This window comes from Triplophysa rosa, linkage group LG11 (genome assembly GCF_024868665.1).
Source record: "Triplophysa rosa linkage group LG11, Trosa_1v2, whole genome shotgun sequence".
Classification (NCBI taxonomy): Eukaryota; Metazoa; Chordata; class Actinopteri; order Cypriniformes; family Nemacheilidae; genus Triplophysa; species Triplophysa rosa.
In genome coordinates, this window is record NC_079900.1 from 5,769,778 (window position 1) to 5,789,735 (window position 19,958).

General features: G+C 38.0%; 1 protein-coding gene across 6 annotated transcripts in view; it reads right to left on the reverse strand.

The window, feature by feature from the left end:
* Nucleotides 1–305: 305 nt before the first annotated feature.
* mrtfaa (myocardin related transcription factor Aa) overlaps nucleotides 306–19,958 on the reverse strand; it is a 38,534-nt gene continuing 18,881 nt past the window's right edge. For 4 of the 6 annotated variants that reach the window (XM_057347213.1, XM_057347215.1, XM_057347219.1 and 1 more), the window contains 16 exons: nucleotides 19,437–19,502; nucleotides 12,723–12,778; nucleotides 12,543–12,618; nucleotides 12,244–12,405; nucleotides 9,932–10,092; nucleotides 9,306–9,407; nucleotides 7,830–8,083; nucleotides 7,524–7,686; nucleotides 6,982–7,377; nucleotides 6,173–6,730; nucleotides 5,887–6,087; nucleotides 5,691–5,807; nucleotides 5,260–5,409; nucleotides 4,477–4,563; nucleotides 4,229–4,286; nucleotides 306–4,124 (listed from right to left, as the gene is read on the reverse strand). In XM_057347213.1, the coding sequence (XP_057203196.1) occupies nucleotides 3,595–4,124; nucleotides 4,229–4,286; nucleotides 4,477–4,563; nucleotides 5,260–5,409; nucleotides 5,691–5,807; nucleotides 5,887–6,087; nucleotides 6,173–6,730; nucleotides 6,982–7,377; nucleotides 7,524–7,686; nucleotides 7,830–8,083; nucleotides 9,306–9,407; nucleotides 9,932–10,092; nucleotides 12,244–12,405; nucleotides 12,543–12,618; nucleotides 12,723–12,778; nucleotides 19,437–19,502 (3,137 nt within the window). In that variant the 3' untranslated portion in view covers nucleotides 306–3,594. The remainder of the gene's footprint in view (nucleotides 4,125–4,228; nucleotides 4,287–4,476; nucleotides 4,564–5,259; nucleotides 5,410–5,690; nucleotides 5,808–5,886; nucleotides 6,088–6,172; nucleotides 6,731–6,981; nucleotides 7,378–7,523; nucleotides 7,687–7,829; nucleotides 8,084–9,305; nucleotides 9,408–9,931; nucleotides 10,093–12,243; nucleotides 12,406–12,542; nucleotides 12,619–12,722; nucleotides 12,779–19,436; nucleotides 19,503–19,958) is intronic. The other 2 variants (XM_057347214.1, XM_057347216.1) reach the window with 2 other exon arrangements.

Here is a 19,958-nt window from a genome sequence, read left to right on the forward strand (position 1 = left end):
TACTTGTATTTCACTTTCAGCAATGAGTTGTCAATATAACTGCTGAAAAGAAATCTCTATCGATGAGGATAAGGACGACCCCAAAGTTTCTTTCGTCAATCAAATGTGGACCCGCTCAGCTAAATCACCTTATTGCTTTGAATAAATTACATATTATGTTCCATCAATGTAGAAACACAAGCTGTTCTATGTGCACAAGCCCTTCTATGTTCTATGTGCACAAGCAGTCCATTACGGCTGATAGATTTTTGCATCTCACGAAATTGATTAAAGGACATGATGAATAGACAGCGAAACATTCAGCCACGAGGAAAACACATGGGACGGGGTGACGTTTATAAAGGAGGGTGTAGAACAGGAGATAAAAAACAAATGTTACAGTCCTACCTGCTGTTAAATGGTACTCTGGAGTGATCACAAGAATAGCTTGGGTCAAGATACTTTCTAATAAGATCACCAAGGCTTGCTGGACGGTTTACGCTGGAATAATTGATATGATTTGACTTCGCAATTATTGGACGGGAGGTGCTCTTACTCTGATCTTGTCAGGGGAAGTTATGAATTTATTATCATGCCTGCAGCATCTAATCCACCAGCTTCAGTGAACATGAATCAAAGTGATGTACTTTTAGCCATATAAACCAAAAGAATACGCAAGAATAAAATGTCAAATTGTATACTACAGTACATTAAAGGTCCAGTGTATGAAATTTAACAGCATCTACCTGTAGCGGTGAGGTTGTGAATTGCAACCAACGGCTCACTCCACCCCTCCTCTTCGAAGCACTACGGTGGCTGACACAGGAATAAATGTCGTCACGTTTTTGCTTCTTTGCCGTATTTACGAAACACGCTCTGTAGAGCAGTTTGTCCGTTTAGGGCTGCTGTAGAAACAACATGGTGAATTTCATGCAAGGGGACCCGCGGTGTAGAAATAGCTCATTCTAAGGTAATAAAAACATAACGCTTCATTATAAGGTTTTATACACCTCTGAAGACATAGTTATGTGTATTATATCGCATTTTCTGTCAATAGATCCTCCAAAAAGCTACACACTGGACCTTTAAATAAGTTCCAAGACAAATGCATTGCAGGACTGCATGACTAGAAAACTACATGTTGTAAACAGAATATCTGAAGAACTAGTTGGTCTCAAAGGAAAATTCTCCCCAACACCCCAAACAATTGACATTATTTACTCACCCTTACGGCGTCCCAAACCTGTATGACTTATACTGAAGATATACTGAAGAATCTCTACACATTAAGATCAAACTGAATCCAGGCGATAAAAAGCAAGTTTCAAAACAGCAGTATATATTACAACTTCACACTTCATCTTATTCACACATCTGCACGCTCATGTCAATTTTGACTTCAATGACGCAGACACGTTACACCCAAAAATAAAAACTCTCATCATCAATGTCATTCCAAACCTGTATGACTTTCTTCTTCAAAACACAAAAGAAGATCTTTTGAAGAATGTTGATAACCGAACAACATTGGCCCCCATTGACTTCCATTGTATGGACACAAAACCAGACATTTCTCAAAATATACTTTTGTGTTCTACAGAAGAAAGAGAACCATACAATGACATACCTCCCGTGGCAAGCACAAAAAAATTACCATTTCGTTTTCATTTTTAATATTTATTTTCCAGAAACAAAAATCTCAAGTACAAGCCCAAAGAGGCTCTAAGCCCCGCCCAGTAAGACATTCGGCCAATAAAACATTGTGGAAATTCAGTAGGGGATGGTGTACTGTAACAAGGTTCAGTTTGGGCTCAACCACAGACAATACCTGCCAAAGCCCTGCAAAAGCAAATTCAGACAGATGGATGGTGAATACTGCAGAGAGTAATGCTGTTCTCCCAAGTCTCTCACACATGCGCGCACACACACACACAATACAATCTGTAGGTTCCTGAGCTGATATACAACAGTACAAAACTGGACATTCAAGCAACGCATTATTAATTTTCAGAGTAACAGCAAAATATATACACAAGTGTCTACAAAAGTCCTTGAAATGTAAATGCTGCTTGTTAATAATAATTTTCTATACAGTAAAATCTTTACATTCTGATCATCTTGGAAACATTCATTATCTCTTAGGCTCATATTCCTATCATCAAAACTCCATCTAACAACCGGAGTATTGACAAAATACAGTGCAGTACACACAGTACAATGTGTACTGTGATAGGCATATACAGTTCAATGCAGCATATTTACAGTAAAACACAAACTAAGCGACCCACTTAGAGAGCTATAAGATAAACAAGAACTTTTATAAAGGTGCAGGCATCTTATTGACTTGTAAACACACATTTAAAACTCAAAGTACACCACCTACGGTTTGAGCAAGATATACAAACCTATTTTTTGTGCCTTCAAATTTTGTGGCAATAATACATTTTTATTATAATTATAATTTGATCAATTTAATAAAACTACTGCACATTTATCATAAGATTTGGCAGTTCTTTTTGAGTCAACCTAGCTTATATAAAAAATATAAAAATAGGCAAGTTTTGTTTAGAGTTGAACGCCTAACTTTGTTTTTTATCTTGTACTAGCAATCTAAAAACGTTTAGATTGTGATAACTGTTTGGCAGCTAGCTTCAGTTATACAAAATACTAGAATTAACAAAATGTGTAACTGCTTCTTTTAGCAACAACAACAACAAAAAAACTTAACACCTGTGAAAAAGTCAATAAAGCCATATTTAAAATAAAAAAAAAAGTGAATGTTGAATACTATACTTTAATAGTGTATACAGTTTTACACTGTACTTCGTTGAAAATATGCAACTGATATATATTTATAGCAAATATCATCTCACAGATCTCATAAAATCATCTCCTGCATCGGTGCTGTAGCTGTGGATACTGTATATGTGGATATATAATTCATTTATTTTCTCTTAAATGAATTCAAAATCGTTAAAAACTAAATCTGGTGGTTAGTAGGAAATGTTTTATGTGATATGTGAATATAATATGTGAATGGTAATTCAAAAAATATAATACTCTTTCAGATCCCACAATGTTAATGCTGATTCTACAAACCTTTCACGCTGCTATGCTTTTTTTGCACATGAAAAAAAAATGCATAAATTGACCAGTTATATTTGGTAAAGCGAGCTCAAAACGTTGTTACTTCGGCATCTATAAATTACATTCTTTAAATACTATTAAAAAAAATCACTGTATATGAATTTACTATTGAAAAAAAAGTACTTCATCTTGAAAGTGTCTGACGTCATCTGCTAAATATAAGAAGCATTTTAGTGAGCAAATGCTTTGAAAGGATCTTCCAGATAAAATCAATACACAGAATAAATGTCTCAGAAACAAACGTGTACTTTTGTGTGTGTGTGTGTGTGTGTGTGTGTGTGTAAGGTGGGGAAGAATAAAAATATGTTAAAAGTGCAACATGGATCAAGTCGCTTAAGGAATTATGAGAATCTGTAGTTGTTCAAGAACTTTCGATGCTGGAAACTCAAATAAAACCTGCAAGTGAAGGTTGTTAATCCAGGTTTGTTCCTTTCTGTAAATATTTGTTGAAGATTCAAGCCCCGTGAGCTATAAACTGGACCAGTTCAGATCAGAAGTGTCCAGAAAGTCTGCAGAAAATAAACTGGAGGGGGCGTGTCCATTCAGATTCATCATTCCCGGCCCCTCCCCACCAGGACCACCCATTCCAAAGTCAATCCAATCCATGCTGTCAGGGACAGAGTCTACCAAATCTGACGCAGAGTGAATGGAGAAACCCAGGTCACAAGTATCCATTGGCGAACAAGGGTGGTCGAGGATACTTGGTGAGCTGAGCATTTGGTTGTGGAGGTCCACGATTAGCGTCATTGGTCCCCCCGGCTCCACACCCAACAATGGTTTGCCAGTAGTGCTTTCTAGGAAATCTTCAAGACGTCCGGTTCCTGTGTCAGAACTTCTGGAAGCATCAGGGGGAGGTTGAGGGTCTAAAACCAAAGTTTGGGGCACATCACAGGGAGGGGCAGAGACTTTAAGAGGGGAGGGATTTAATGAAAGGGGTGTGTTTGGGCGGAGACGTTCAAGAACAGGATCAGGGCTGGCTTTGAAATTTTCCGATATGTCTGTAGGATTTTGGAAAAACAATAAAATAGTTTTTAAAACAATAGGACATCACCCTTAGTCTTGTGACCAAAATGGGATTAAATAAGTAAAGCAACAAAATTACCTCCACGTTGAATTAGGATGTCAAACAAGTCATCGCCATGCTGATTACAGCCATTTTCCTGCAAAAACATCATCATCATACGACTTATAAGAACGACTGTCAATCCAAAAATTTCCCAGAAATAAAATAACTTCATCATAATTTCATTATCTAGTCAAACAAATCACATGAAAAATGATGCTCCAAATCAAAACAAAATGAAAACATGATGGACGAATTCATGTTAATTTCAGAGAACAAGACACTACCTGGTGACCAAGAGCTGTGGAAGAACACAAGTATGAGGTTGGAGATGAGAGCAAACCACGCTGGTCCGAACTTAGACACATTTTCTCCTGACAGACAGAGATGGAAGAGTATTAAAGGAATGAGTTGGCGCAGACAGACAGAAGGAAATGATAAAACATGCTCGAAAACAAGAAGAGTGCTACTAAACAACCAGAAAGATTTAAAGACAAACGTAGAAAGGTCTTCAGATGTTACCACAAACATGCTCAGCTCTTATATTTATAGGCGTACAAATCTGCGCTCCGGTAATAAAATCTGTGCCAAACAGCAGCGTAGACAAAACTCAACAGCGGTTCTGATTAGCATTCCTGTCTTGTATGACAGATTTTGTTATTTAGGTGTAGAAAAGAGTCTCGCTGGGTAGAAGATTTAAGCTTGAAGTATAAGCTCTGTTCTGAAACCTAATTGCTATCTGTTGCCTACATAGGGAGATGTTTTCAAAACAACATCGTGAAAATGAACCAAGGCCAAACTTTACAGGTAAATAGTAACATTAGTTAAAGCATTACCTATTAGAAACGATTTTGTGTTCATCGAGTGTTGATGTTAGTTCACTGTACATTAACTAATGTTACTAGATAAAACTTTGGATTTGAAATATGTAACTAAATATTATTTTACATATAAGACATACAGTATATAATATAAAATATATAATAAATATATTTACAACACTACCTGGTACTCTTCTAAAACTTGCTTTTAGAAGAGCGCTATATGCATGTACCCTAGAAAACCCTTACGTTATTGTTGTTTGGAGATGAAGGGACAGGTCTTGTGTTGCTCAAGGCATCCACTGAAGAGAAGACATTTTGGAGGTTGGCTGGTGTCGAGATGGATGCAGAGTTTGACTTTTTGTAAATGTTCGACACTTTAAGTTCCGGCTTTAGTGCCTGTGAATGTAAAACCATGCGTCTCAATTAGTCTCCATGCTAATGGGCTAACAGCTCATGCCTACAGTTCTCATCTGAGCTTCACTGACAGTGATTAGCAATTAGCATTTTAATAAGCGGGTTTAAAAGCCTCATAATCGTTTTCAATGACAGGCAACTAATGCATCTTTTTACATATCATTCATTTATACTGTATTGAAGAAAGGCGGCCAATTTCTGTAAAAAAGTCCTCATTTGAAACTACATTAACTAACTAATCTAACTGAGAATACCACACGAACCTTTTTGATTGGCTGCTTCAAAATGACGGTTTGTAAGGGCTCTTTAGATTGGTTATTATTATTAGTCAATTCAGCGACTGACCGGCTCGGTGGCCTGTTGGGTGTGGACTGTAGTCTCTGAAAATGACATCAATATCAGTCATTGCATCAAAATGTTATACTGTAAATTCTGACCGAATGTAAAAACAAATCTTACCTGAAGCGTGATATGATTGGTCGTTTTGCCACCGAGGTGGACTCTGGCAGGTGCCTCTGCGTTTTGATTTGACAATGTTAGCAGGAATTGGTTGCCATTGCTGTCAGTCACAATTGTGGGGGCGGAGTTAGATTTGAGTATATCCAATGTCAATGAAGAAACGGGACTTGACTGCTGGTTAGTGTCCGACTGAGACACCTGCTTTAAAAAAAAAAGGGTTAGGAAAACCCACCAACACATCCCGTATTTAAGCAAATACGGCATTCAACACAGTGGAAAGACTGACTTGTTTCTGTAGAGTTGGATTGGCTTGCATCAGGCTGTGTTTCTGGGTTTTCCTCTTCCTCTGATGCACTTGTTGCTGCAGGTTCCGTTGATTCTGTTGCAATACAAGCTGCTGCTGCCGCTCCTGCTCTAGTACCACAGCTGTCTGCATCCTCTGCTGCAGCAGCTGCGTCTGCCCGGCCTGCGGGAACACCCAAGGATCTGTCACCATCTCACTCTCCTCCTGCACCTCTATGACCTCCTTTTTTACAGTGACCGTCTCCATAGTGACACCAGCAGGTTCCTCTTTCACTCGGACGGGCACACCCACGCGTTTCCCCTCCAGCTGCGAGCGCAGCATCTCCACCAGCTGCTGCTTCTGCAACAGCATGCGTGTGAGCTCCTGAATGCGCCAGTCTTTCTCCTGCAGCATCTGGTCCTTGTTCATAGGGGGCGCTGTAGGCTGGGACCCCAGACAGCAGGACACAGGCCCTTGGCGTTCGTGCTCCTCTTTAATGAGGACGGTTGTGGTGAAAGGGGAAGAGGGCTGCAAGGTTAGCTGGGTAAGAGGAGACGTCACCTGAAAGGGACAAACAATTTCAGTAGCACCCCATTTCTATCTGGCTCATGGTTTATGTACTGCTGCCTTTAAAATTAGAACATTTTCTAAACGAGAAAAGTACATTTCCGTCATTCCCTGTGGCAACATAATAAACTTCATTTTGTACCTACAATAAAAAAGGGAAATATAAAATGGCCTAACGTATCCAGGAACTTCCCTGTGGGAAGAGTAAGAGTGTAAGTAGTAAACAAAAAAAACAAGACACTTACGATTTCGCCAAAAGCATCCCCATTATAGCTCATTTCATCTGGGCTCATCCCGGCCAATGAGCGCTCAGAATGGGTGGGGGAAACTGGAGGGGAGGAGCTAGTGCTGCCAAACTGCATGCTCTGTGGTGTAGTCATCTTAGCCCCGCCTCTTTCCGCAGTAGTTGCAAATGGTAGGGAAGCGACCGCTATGTTGCTGTCTGTTGATTGGTTAGGGGAAAAAGCCCCTCCCACTGCAGGGGCTGGGTCTGAGGGTTGCTGTGGCATTGTGTGGCTCTTAGATGTTGGCATACTTCCACCGATCTGTTCATGAAAGTTCTTCAACCGTTCGATGAGGTCGTTTTTGGTTCCTGATACAGTCAAGCCACGCAGTTTGAGCTCCTGCTTCAGCTCTGCCACCTACAGGAAATGCGGAGAATGACAGGATGTGATATCAGTTCTTTTCATCAATAATGAACAGTGCGTTTTCTTCATTTACTAAAAATCCAGTCAATAATCAGACATGGAATAAAGAATCACAGCTGTGCAGCAGGATATTTTGTTACCTTTAGCTCCTCCAGGTTGGGAGGCAGAGGCCCAATTTTAACTAAGTTTGATGTGATCTGGTAATGCGGAACAGCAGAATTAGTGGATGTTAATTGAGAGGGCGGGGCATTCGTGGATGGTGAAGAGCCATTGGATGAGGCAGGCTGTTGATCAGCTGGAGGCCTTTATGTATAAACATAAATAAATAAAAATTAGAAAACATTTTCATTTACTCAACCTTACTCAACTCTCATGACTTTCTATTGTATTGTATTCAATTTTGTAATGAATTAGCTGGTAAACACATATCTAGAGGCGTGTCTTACTTGGGCGGTGCCGGCAGTATGGTGTGGTAGTTGTAGTTTTGCTGCTGTTGGTTGATGATCTGCAGTTGAAGGAAGAGTTGCTGCTGATAGAGGAGTTTGGCGTAGGAGGAGTCCAGCAGAGGTGGAGGATCACGCTCTGCTTTTTGATCCGGAGGAACATACTGATGGTATTTCAGCTTCTTTACCTTTGGCTTATTGTCCCTCGCCTTCTTGGTGCGCTGAACAGGACGCTCAGCAGAAGCTTTATTACCACCCTAAAAGAAAGAGGGAGAGAGATTAAGACTGATGATGCATCAAGAGGCTAGTTAAACATGGAAACAACCAAAAACAGGGAATACAGAATTGTAAAGACAAAGACAGAGATCATACATCACAAAGAGATCCATCTAGCACAGTGGTTCTCAAAATGGGGGCCGTGGCCCCCTGGGGGGCCCCAAGGTGGATCCAGGGGGCCAGAGATTTTGTGGCATTTTATGAAATATAGAAATTTAACATAGATTTTATGCAATCAAACATCAGAAAAATGACACCACCAACCAAAAAAATTGAGGTTCCAGCATTGTATAACTGAATATGTTTTTGGTTTAATTAAAATTCTAAGTTTAAGATTATACATCTTTATACGGGGGCCGCAAAGCGATGCACTTAACAGAAAGGGGGCCTTACAACAAAAAAGTTTGAGAACCACTCTAGCATATTGTTTTACCCAAAGAGACATTTCCCTTTGCAGGCGCTACATTTGTTGTCAGTTAAACAATATAACTATAACTAATACAATCACAATCTGAATAACATCATATGTTTTTGAGTCCTTTTGGCCCTTAAAGCGCTAAAACTGTTTGTTTTTGCTATCGTTCTAGAACCATCTTTTTGCCTGCGCTACTTTGTGACAGATCCACAAAACAATCTGTGTTGAACACACTGTTGAGTTTAGACTGATATGATCGATGACCTTGTTAAAATTACATTTCAGCTGCTCATTTCAACATTGAGATCTTCAGAAGGACATGCACAGCAAGACAGGCTAAACACAGCCAGAAAAGATTTGCCAAACACTTGCACGTTATCATTAGTACTTCTGCTTTTTAGGAATAAAAGCTTAACCTGCTTTCCCATTTTTACGTCACCATGACTAGATGTGGTTGGTATGTAAATGTGGGCAGTCATGCGTTGAAGCTACAAAGTCTAATTTTTGCTGCTAAGTTAAAAAAATACTCTTATTAACTTGGACGGAAGTTTGTCGAAAGTTAGAATATGTTTTTAGAATACATCAGTCTTATTAATCTCACAAAATGTGAGTCCTCATGTAAAAAAACCCTTTAAATACATGAATATGTGAAACAGGATTTTAAACCAGTACAGTCTCACCGAGGGCAGAACATTTGACAAATGCTTGTGCTTTATTAGGACACAGCGTAAAGCTTTAAACTTGCAATAGCCATTTATAAGGAACAGGTATTCAAAACAATCTGCCACCTTTTGCAGTGCAAAAGCTTGCTTCTGGCCCGCACCATTGGCCAGCTTCTGGTGAGGGGCAGGGTCAGCTATGCTCAGCAGTGGAGGCGGAGGGGGCGTGACCTAAGAGAGAAAATAGAGAAGCATATAAACTCAAGGAACTGCATTATCTTTGCATGACTGCATTTCGAGAAAGTGAGCATGTGTGTCCAAACGTGACTAAAGGAGCGAAACACAAATGTGCGGAGATGATGTAGTGCGATTGCACGCTGAATGCATGTTTGCTAGCGAGTGTGTGGAAGTTTAATGAGCCGGGTGAAGCTGGTTTGCCCGCTGTGGATAATTCACAACTCTGGAGAGCTGAGTGGGCATAAACAGCCAGGCGGAAACATCAAAGCGAATGTGTGTAGTATGTCGATGATAGATTATTACTTCAATAACATTGAGAAGAATTTACTGCAGCTGCGACAATTCATGCATTTCTTACAGGAAATGAGGTCAGAACCTATATATGAACATGAACTTCACTAGTGTCTTGATATTACAGAAACATTTGCATCTGGCTAAAGTCATTACCTAAAAATGAATTATTGTTATTTCATAGTATGTGCCATGGACCTGTGGGTTTAAGTTGAGCGTGTGTGCACCTGTTTGGGTATGGTTTCACTGGCCAGTATCTCAGGTGGTGAAGGTAAGTGGGCGGAGCCGGGAGAAGGGTCCTGGCAGACTACTTGCTCAGGTGAGAAGGCGTCGCTGCTTTCCTCGTCAAATGAAGAGCTCTCGGCAACGACTTTCGGAAACTCTGTATCTGATGTGGTAAGAAAATAGGAAATAAAAGGTAAAGTTAAAATTGACTCAAATGAATACAAGAAAACTCAAAACTCTGCAAAGACAGATTTTACAATGCCACAGCGTTGCTATGTAGTTTTAACTGCATTTTTAGTTTTTACCGATTGCTATGTGGTTGCTTACTGGTCCATGTAAAAAAAAAAGAGTCCTGTTTATTGACAGTTCAAATGTCGACCGATTTATTTTGAGAAAATGAATTTTGAGGTAAGATTCATAACTGCAGCACAAGCCGTGTGGGGGTGAATTATGTACCAAAATTGAAATACTTTAAAAAATAATACTAATAAAGATCGAAAGATTGACTAGTAGTGATGTTTACCTCAGCAAACATCATGAAAACTTTTGCTTTTCTGTTTGAAATTGTAGGTTACTTTACATTCTTCGCATTAAGGTTAAAGACAAATAACGTCAAACTGACATTTCCTACACAATTATATAAGTAAGATAATAATAATAATAAAATAAGTATATTATACAATTTTTGTCACCTTGGAATTATACAGTAAGGTTCTATCTGCATTCTGATCAGTTTTGAGATCCTGAGTTATAAAGTTTTTGCATTCATTTTACTTTGTGGATAAAAACCCAAAATGTACTCATGTAAAGAAAAAACATTACATAATGTAAATAAGTTGTCACAGTATAAAAATATGTAAATAACTCCGTTTTGACAAAAATATCAGATAGAACCTTATAATTCCAAGGTCCAACCGATATTCAACACAATGTGAAAAAAGATTTTATCTTCACTGTAATTTTTTGTTACCATACAGTAAATCTTTAAAGAGATAGTTCACCCAAAAATGAAAATCCTGTCATCATTTACTCACGCTCTTGTCATTTTTAACCTGTTTGACTTTCTTTCTTATGCAGAACACAAAAGAAGATTTTTTTAACAAGTTGGTAACCGAACAACAGCGGCACCCATTCACTATTGTATGGACACAAAACCAATGCAAGTCAATGGGTGCCACTTACCAACATTCTTCAAAATATCTTCTTCTGTACTCTGCGGAAGAAAAAAAGTCATACAGGTTTAAAATTACAAGATGGGGAGTAAATGATGACATAATTTTCATTTTTGGTGGAACCATCCCTTAAAGCTTGACTGTATGATATTTTTATTTATTTTAAGATGGCTCAGAAAGTGATATCATGCCGATAATCATCATGTCTCTAATGAACCTCTTTGAGGATAAGAACAGTTTAAGTCGCTTTGTACAAACATTCTTATTTACTCTTGTTCACGCGGCATCACGCAATGCAGCGTTTCATCATCTCAGCCCTCTATAAAGTGGCGAATACGAACATAAATATAAATTCCCCTCTAATTAATTTAACTTCATGTTTGATGCGGACCAATCTCATTACCATAACTCATTTCATCAGCACCCCATGCACCGCTGCAGGAACGCCACCGAATATAAATATGAAGATAAACACGCACATACAGTGAGCTCTGGTCTGCCGTGCGTGACTTTAAAGTGAGGAAAATAGAGAGGGATCCATGAAAGTGTTGAATGCAGAGAATATAAATGCAGATTTGAGCCTCAGTGTCACGACTGAGAGCATCAGATGATTAAGATTAACGTTAAAAGGGAGCTTTGTTTAAATCCAGTGGCAGGAACAGTGAATGAACGACAAAAGTGAGAAGAGAAAGACGTGAGAGGGATGGACAGATAAAGGGATTTAGATGGGCATTAGTGGATATGAAAAGGTCAAGTATTCAAGAGAATCTGAAAGTGAAACGAATTTCTTAAAGTTTAGCTTCTTCAGAATTGTCTTAAACTTTTGCAGTGGTGTGCAGTGTAACCAGTTTTTATTGACACGATAGAAACACTTAAAAAAATGAATGTAATTGCATCAGATTAAAAAAACTAAGTGGTATCTCCGAACTAATGATGCTAGAGTTTCACTTTTCTGAGCAATTTTTGAAGCCAGATACTGTATGTTTTGAACAGTATATGTTTTAAAATACAAATATGAATTCTTTAATGTTTTAGTATTTAATTTTATTTAATGCACTGACATTCATCTTTAAGTGCAGACTATGGATCCAAACACTTTTTGGTACAACTGTATGTTCAGTAGTATGACTTTAATTTGGTACCTATGATGGCTTGTTTGAGGCTGTTGTGCAGTGGGAGGATGTTTTTGTGAATGAGCTCCATTGGACCGGGCCGCTGGGAGATTTTATCATTCAGGTCAACGGCCAGACGGGCTCGCTTCAGAAGAAGTTGTTTGGCTTGAAGAGAGGGTTCAGCTGATGTCTCTGTGTATAGACCGTACATTGACTTAATATCACACTTGTATAAGATCAAGGATCATTTGTGTAAAGTTAATTATCTATAATAAATAAGTAAATACAGAAATACATAACACAGAGTCCTAACCAGCTGCAACACTCACCTTCTAGAATATGCATCCTGACCAGCTCTGATCTTTCTGGACGACACCGAATCTTTCTCTTCAGGTAGTCCTCCGTCTAAATAATGAAGTATAAGAGAAATAAAGAGTTTAAGTTTGGACTAGAGTTTTAGTTGGATTGAGAATAGTTAAAAAACACAACTAAAGTGAAGAACATCTTACCCTGGCTCGCTCTAAACTTCGTCTTTGTTCGTGAAAGGAAGCAGAACTTTTCAGTGCTGGAGGGCAAAAGACATACAGCATGAGACAAAAAACTATTAAAATCTGTTACAAACTTCTTCTATTAAAAAAGGTGCGAAGGAAAACATTCTTTGGTAAATGAGAGAAATCACAAATAGCTCGAGCAGAGCAGATTACAGGAAACACTTACACGTCAATGTGAAAAATACATTTCATAGCTTGTTCTGATCCGGGTGAAAATGTTATTTTCATATCACTGACGAAAAGCTAAAACTTGGGAAATAGGACAAGTAAAAAAGCGAGAAACGACGTTTAATTTAGCTACATATAAAAACTGCTGGTACCCAAGACAACATATCTAAGAATTATACTCAACTATACTATTTATTGCATATGCACAAGCGCAATACATCTAAAAATATATAATAATGTGCCAGACACATCTGAAGTAGAGTTTAACCAGCAGGTCGCTTGCTCCATATTTAATACACCCTGAAACAAGGCTATTTCTCAAGCTGGTTATCATAGTTCATTCTCTATGTCTCCTGACATTCTAGAAAAGCCCTGCTGCTGAATAACAAGCAAAAGAGCACAGATTTATACTGCACTATCAGCCAAAACATAAGGAAACGAGCAATGAATGAGTGGAAAAAAACAACAACAGAAAGACATTAAAACAGAAGAAATAAATACAGACAGAGAGAGGTCTATAAAAGCTAAAGAGAATGTGGCTGTTTATTAGGAGGCTTGTGGGTCATATTGGTTCATACTGTGCCCACAGCAGAGCATCCTTTACATCGCTGCTCACGCACACACACACACACACCAAAGCCAAATATGCCCCATAACCGTAAACAGCCAAACACAAAAACAAAGCCATCTGCCTGAAGAAGTGTGCGAGATCTGTGTGATAAAAACACTTCATGTGTGTGAACCATCTCATCATAATTTTCCGCTCTCACACCGCTAACATCACATCATCCAGCAGCCATTTTGATACCGAGCAAACTTCTGCATTTATATAATGTCATGCATAATGTAATATTCAGTAGTGATTAAAAGTCATGTCCGACCTTAAAAAAATGTAAATCTTCACCCTTTTTTAAGAGCTATTATTAAAGATGCATTAAAAATGTTGTATGAGAAGAATTTAAGAAGACTTGGCAATAAATGTAATTTATTCCCTGTAAGATGAATATTAGAATAAAACCCATATTTTCCCGGATACGCTGTAGTTTACATTTTTTTTGTCGTATTATCGTATACTTAACCTGAAACTGTTCCAAACCTGTGTAAATTTCATTGTTCTGCTGAACACAAAGGAAGATATCTGGAAGAAAATTTGTTCTGGGGTACTATTGACTACAGTAGTAGGAAATAAAACTACTATAGTGGTCAATGGTGCCCCAAAACTCTTTGGCTTCCCACATTCTTCAGAAAATATCTTCTTTTGTGATCAACAGAACAAAGAAATTTAAACTGGTTTGGAACAACTTGAGGGTGAGTAAATGACGACAAAAATTTCATTTTTGTGTGAACTATTACTTTAACCAAGATGTGTTTTCTCCGTTTTGTGCCATACAGTACACTTCATAATATGATGGCATTGAAATATTGTACGAACATGTGCCCCAAAAGATATCACTTTTGGCTCATACTACAGTATATACAGTATGTCTCTATTTGTCTCTAGTTAAATATTTCTTGTTTAAGTAGTTGAGTAGATTTTTGATCTATTCATCATTACATGTAATAATGCAAAATAGTCCCCAAAATAGTCACCAAGTCCCTGTAACCACATCCATGTAAAAAATCAGAGCTTAAGATCACAAACGCACGCCTTCTGCTGCCGTACGTGCACCTGACACAGGCCCTAGATCGAAGTCTTATGCTTCCTTTCTGGGTATGTGCTGATAACACAAGTTTAAGAAGTTTAAGTGTTTTACTTCTAAACGGAATGGGCCTTACTTGTCTAAATCATCCACCTGCTATATCAACTTTCACCGGTGAAATCTTGAGGTGTACTAACAACACCAGGTGCTCCAGTGACAAGCTCACTGACATTACTGCTGACAATGTACAAATACTGTTACTGAGAGACTTGCAGAAGTAAATGAAATGCCGTACTATAAATGTAAAATGACAGATAAAGAGACTGAGGGCATTCAAGTCGACAGGAAGTGAAAGGAAGAAAGTGAAAATGGGACTCAAGGATATTTTTAAAAAGCAGATACAGCTACATTTCGAAACTCTAGCTGTGGGTCTGTTTTGCACATTTTTCCTTCCTGTTGGGTTGCATATTTAGATGTAGACAGTTATTGTGCGAGTGCTTTAAAGCAGTGGTTCTCAAACTGGGGGTCGTGGCCCCCTGGGGGGGCCCCCAAGATGGATCCAGGGGGTCCACAGCTTTTGTGGTATTTTATGAAATATAGAAATTTATCGTAGATCTTATACAATCAAACATCAGGAAAATAAGACCACCAACCAAAAGAATTGATTTTCCAGCATTGCGTAACTGAACATGTTTTTGGTTTAATTACGATTCTAAATTTAAGATTATAAGTAGGGCTGTCAGGATTATTAAATAATCGTCTCATTGCGATTGTTTGACCTCATCGCGATGGTTTTAGATCATCGCAATTATTGCACATCTCTATAGAAGACACTAGGGAGAGCTATAGTGCATCTGCATATTGCATATTTTATTGTATATATTGTAACTAAAGCATGTACCACCACAGTACAATCACTTAAAAAAAAACTAAAGCATATACCATAAAAATAACCTGCAGTACAATTTAATATTATATATATATTATATATATAGAAAACCAGTCTACCAAAATCTCATTAACATAGAAGTAAACTTTTATTGTAGTCTTGCAAGTGAGAAAAAAACAGACTAGAAGCTTTTCTATGACTGATAGCATTTTAATGGTGGCTTCAATTCACTCCTGATCAATTTACAAGTATTTGGCGGTTGTATTATTGACAGGTAAAAGCCTAAACCTCAAGTATGATGACCCAATTTTAACAAAAAAATTACAAAAAAAAAAAAAAAAAAATTAAAATAAAAAAAAAAAAGAAAATTAAAAAAAAAAAAAAAAATGTATGAGAATTAAAAGTCAAAGCTCTAAAACAGACAATTAATCGTCATAATCGCAATGATTTATTAGACAATTAATCGTCAGCCAAATTTCATAATCGTGACAGCCCTAATTATAAGTCTTTATTTGGGGGGCCGCAAAGCAATGCACTCTACACAAATCGGGCCTTACAATGAAAAAGTTTGAGAACAACTGCTTTAAAGGTTGATATCTGTTATATGTTGTCGTGCCGTTTACGCACCTTTCACCCAAACCACCTTCAATATTCCCTCTTAAGAGTACACTATCTGGTTTGTTCAAAGTGTGTAACTATTATCAAAAAACAATTAGAAAGTAATTGGATTCGATATATAAAACTGTGACCTTCGTCTGGAGATATAACGGGAAACATGGTGTATATTTAAACACACAATTTATCACCTGTTCTCTTGCTCGACTGGGTTTGTGTGTGTAACCCAAATCAAGTGCATGGCCAGTCATGCACTACCTTTTAGAAAATTGGTTTAATTCAAGTGAGCATGTTTGTTTAATAGAAGTTAGATCCACCAGAAGTAAAAATATCGAATCGACTCAAACGAGAAATCCAGCTTCCTTTTAATTTTTCTTCATAATTGTCATTTAAAGATCGGGTATCATGCTATGTCATGCATTCTGACTTCTTTACACTGTTAAACATGCTGGCTTCTCATGCATAACATGGTCAACTTGTTATAAAACGAGTTGGACGTATGACGTAGTATTTCTGTAGTTGATACACTCCCCCATCACTCCAACTTGTTTCGGAAAGTTCTTTTATAATTCTGGATCCCTGTGTCGTCAAAGGGGTCCTATTCCTTTTATTGGCCATTCTCCCAGAAAAGCACGGCAAGGCGAAAGAAAGAGCCCACCCACGAGCCAACCGATGAGCAAGACCTGCTTAACATCAAGATTATCTGCGTCAAGATGAGATGCGCTGCGCTGCAGATGCTGATATCAGCATATACTGTAATCAGACTCTGGAAGATATTATGGGAACCATCTGAATCATAACATAAACTTACTAAAAAGAAGCGTCCTTGTTTGAACTCTCTACTTCTGCTTTCATTTCTATGCGATTTCTTAATATGCGTTTGGTGATTCAGCTTTTGAAAGGCCTGGTAACGTTTAATACGTAACAAAAACTAAGAGAAAGATATTTGGATGAATGCTTGTAACCAAACAGTTATTGGCCACCATTCACAGCCATAGTAGGAAAAATTACAATGGAAGTCAAAAGTGCCCCAGAACTGTTTGCATTTCTACATTCTACAAAAAATCTAGTTTTGTGTTCAACAGAACAAAGAAAATTATAAAGCGATTTTCCATACTATGGTAGTCAAGGGTGGGCAAGAACTGTTTGGTTAAAATCATTCTTCCAAATATCTTTCTCTGTGTTCACCAGAACAAAGAAATGTTTCCAGATCTGGAAAAACTCAAGGGTGAGTAAATGATGACAAAACTTTCATTTTTGGGTAAACTATTCCTTTAAGTTTATTCAAGGTCATCAAAGCATTTTGAATATTTTTATGTCTACTAAGAATTCAGATGCGAGTCTGATTTATTCTATAGCTTTAAGAATCATATCAGTCTTATTTTATAAAGACAAATAAAGACTCATTTGACATGTATGGCTAGTAAATGACCACCAGATCTCCACTAAAGGTTATGCCTAATGTGTTGGAGTACTGTGTAACAGTTGTCATGGTTACCACAGGAAGCAAAATGCAAAAAAGGTTATCACCTTAAGAACCTGTGGATCCCTTGACTTAACAATGCCAGCCACCACTGCCACAAATAATTCCCGGCGTTCAAATGAGCGCCTTTCGGAGTTGCATTAGCACTAATGGCGTACAGTGCATTAGCCCATAATGGCTCCATGAAGCAGCCTGTAAAATTTTCTCCAAGGCTGTTAATAGAATCACTTTAATTTGATCTTTTAAGCGCCTGAAGTTTCTTTTTAACTGTACGTCTTACCGGAGACAAATTTAGCACAATTGTTTCAGTGGTGTGTAAACACTGCATTTAACATGAGTGCCTTAAAGAGACCACTGATCTATACTGACGTGACTGAGACGTCTCGAATAGCTAAACTTGTCAACCACTCTAGCACGTCTTCACAGCTGAGCAGGACGGATCTGCAGAAATAACAAATTATAGCTGTCCGAAATGCATCAACCAAAGTAAGCGGCATGGTTAAATTTCTGTTTGCATAAACATCTTGTTTACCAGATAACCGGCAGCCACGAAGTTTGGAGATGCTTTGCAATGAAGTTAAATAAGGAGATTATTTTATGCAAGTATATTTTACAGCAAAAAAATTATGAGTTATAGGGCTCAGAGATTACGTTTTTTGTATGCAAAACCCGGAAGCGAGTTAGCATTTTAGGAATCCGGTTCCATCGCTCCAAAGTCTATGGGTTTTTTGAATGGGTTTTGGTAAATCGCCAAAATAAGGTCTTTGGTAAGCAAAACCTCTAAATATTTTCAGATTTTATTCTATGACATAAAACACACCAATTATAACCCGCTTGGGATTTTTTAAAGCCTTATTGTGTCTTAAAAACGGCGGTTGCTAACACGTTTCTAAAAGCGACTACTTCCTTTGGCGGGGACGTTAGACGTCATCGTGCATATAAAGCTCACAAATAATGCAACATGGGCACAAATCCCTCAAAATGTAGTTGAGACTAATTACTTACCATGGAACATATTTTTAATAAAGTTTGAAAGAGTTGTCGGAGGCTTGGTGGTGGTGATGTTGATATCGAGCGACCTTAAATGTAGTCAGTTTATAGCATCGTGTTAGCTTTTTACTTTTCCCGATTGAATTTCTGCTTCAAAAGTAACAAATGTTGTGTTAATTTGTTAAGATGATCTTGATAGACAAAACGTGTAAACATCATGAACATTTGTTAATCACAGAGCTTATTTTTAATGATCTTCTAAAAGTCTATGGGAAAAATGCTTTCGGTCGAGGGAACCAGCGCGGCACTTACTTCAATTCGTGATATTTGGAAGTTTTTGCCTCAAAAGGAGCTTAAAATGTTCCACGTGTGGGTGTCGATTCGCAGTTACCTCATCATTAAGCATTCAGGTCATCCAGAAATTCTTCTTTAGCAAATATTTTCCAAAATAACTTGACAGAATCATCCATCTCCAGCCAACACACAACACAAGATGCAGCCACAAGTATTTGACAAAAATCAAGTGCTAAAAGCCATCAGAATGGCAGTGAACCGACAGTTTGAGCCAAACAAGTCTAGTTTTGCTATGAATGGTCCGACCTTTGATGCAGTTCAGTGAAAAACCACTCGCAAAGGAAGTGACTTTGACTCAATCTTACATTTACCAAACCAAATCAGCATCACAGGCAGGATGAGAGAAACTAAACCTGCCAACCTGAACCACAAGACATCTAGATTTCATCCGGGTTCACACCAGGATGAAGATCACAGTTGCAACACTTCTTAAAAGCACAGCACAAATTTGACAACAGAGCTACCTGCAGATCTTAAAAAACCAAATAACGATTTAGATCAACTTGTGGTAGTAGGGTGTCAAAATTTCTTACGTGGCATGATCCCCTGGTTAACCAGTTCTTCTCGAGTCCTCCTCCGTTGAAGTTTGAGTTGAAGCACTAGAGTAAAAATAAGACAGTAAAGCATATGGAGTCAATTATCACCTAGGAAAAACTAACAAGTTTAAAAACACAATTCAAATCGATCGGACTTGTTGAAAAGGTAACACACTAGACCTTATATGTAGTCCAATTATTACTCACGTAACAATATGACTAACATTAAGAATCTGATAAATAACTCATCGATGCACATATGCATCAATAGAAAGACTGACTGACAGTTCATTGAGTTGCAACATCAGCAATTCTACACGAATCAAAAGTACATGATACAGAACTATACAAATATACAATGCGGAACAATTCCGTACACTGTAATAGCACGCAAAGCACACCTGAAGGCACGTCTTGTTCAAGTACAACTTTCAAATCTCTCGAAATACATCTAAAATAAGGAAACAATACTATTTTGTATGATATGCTGTGATGTAGGATATTGCTGTAAGGCGTTTC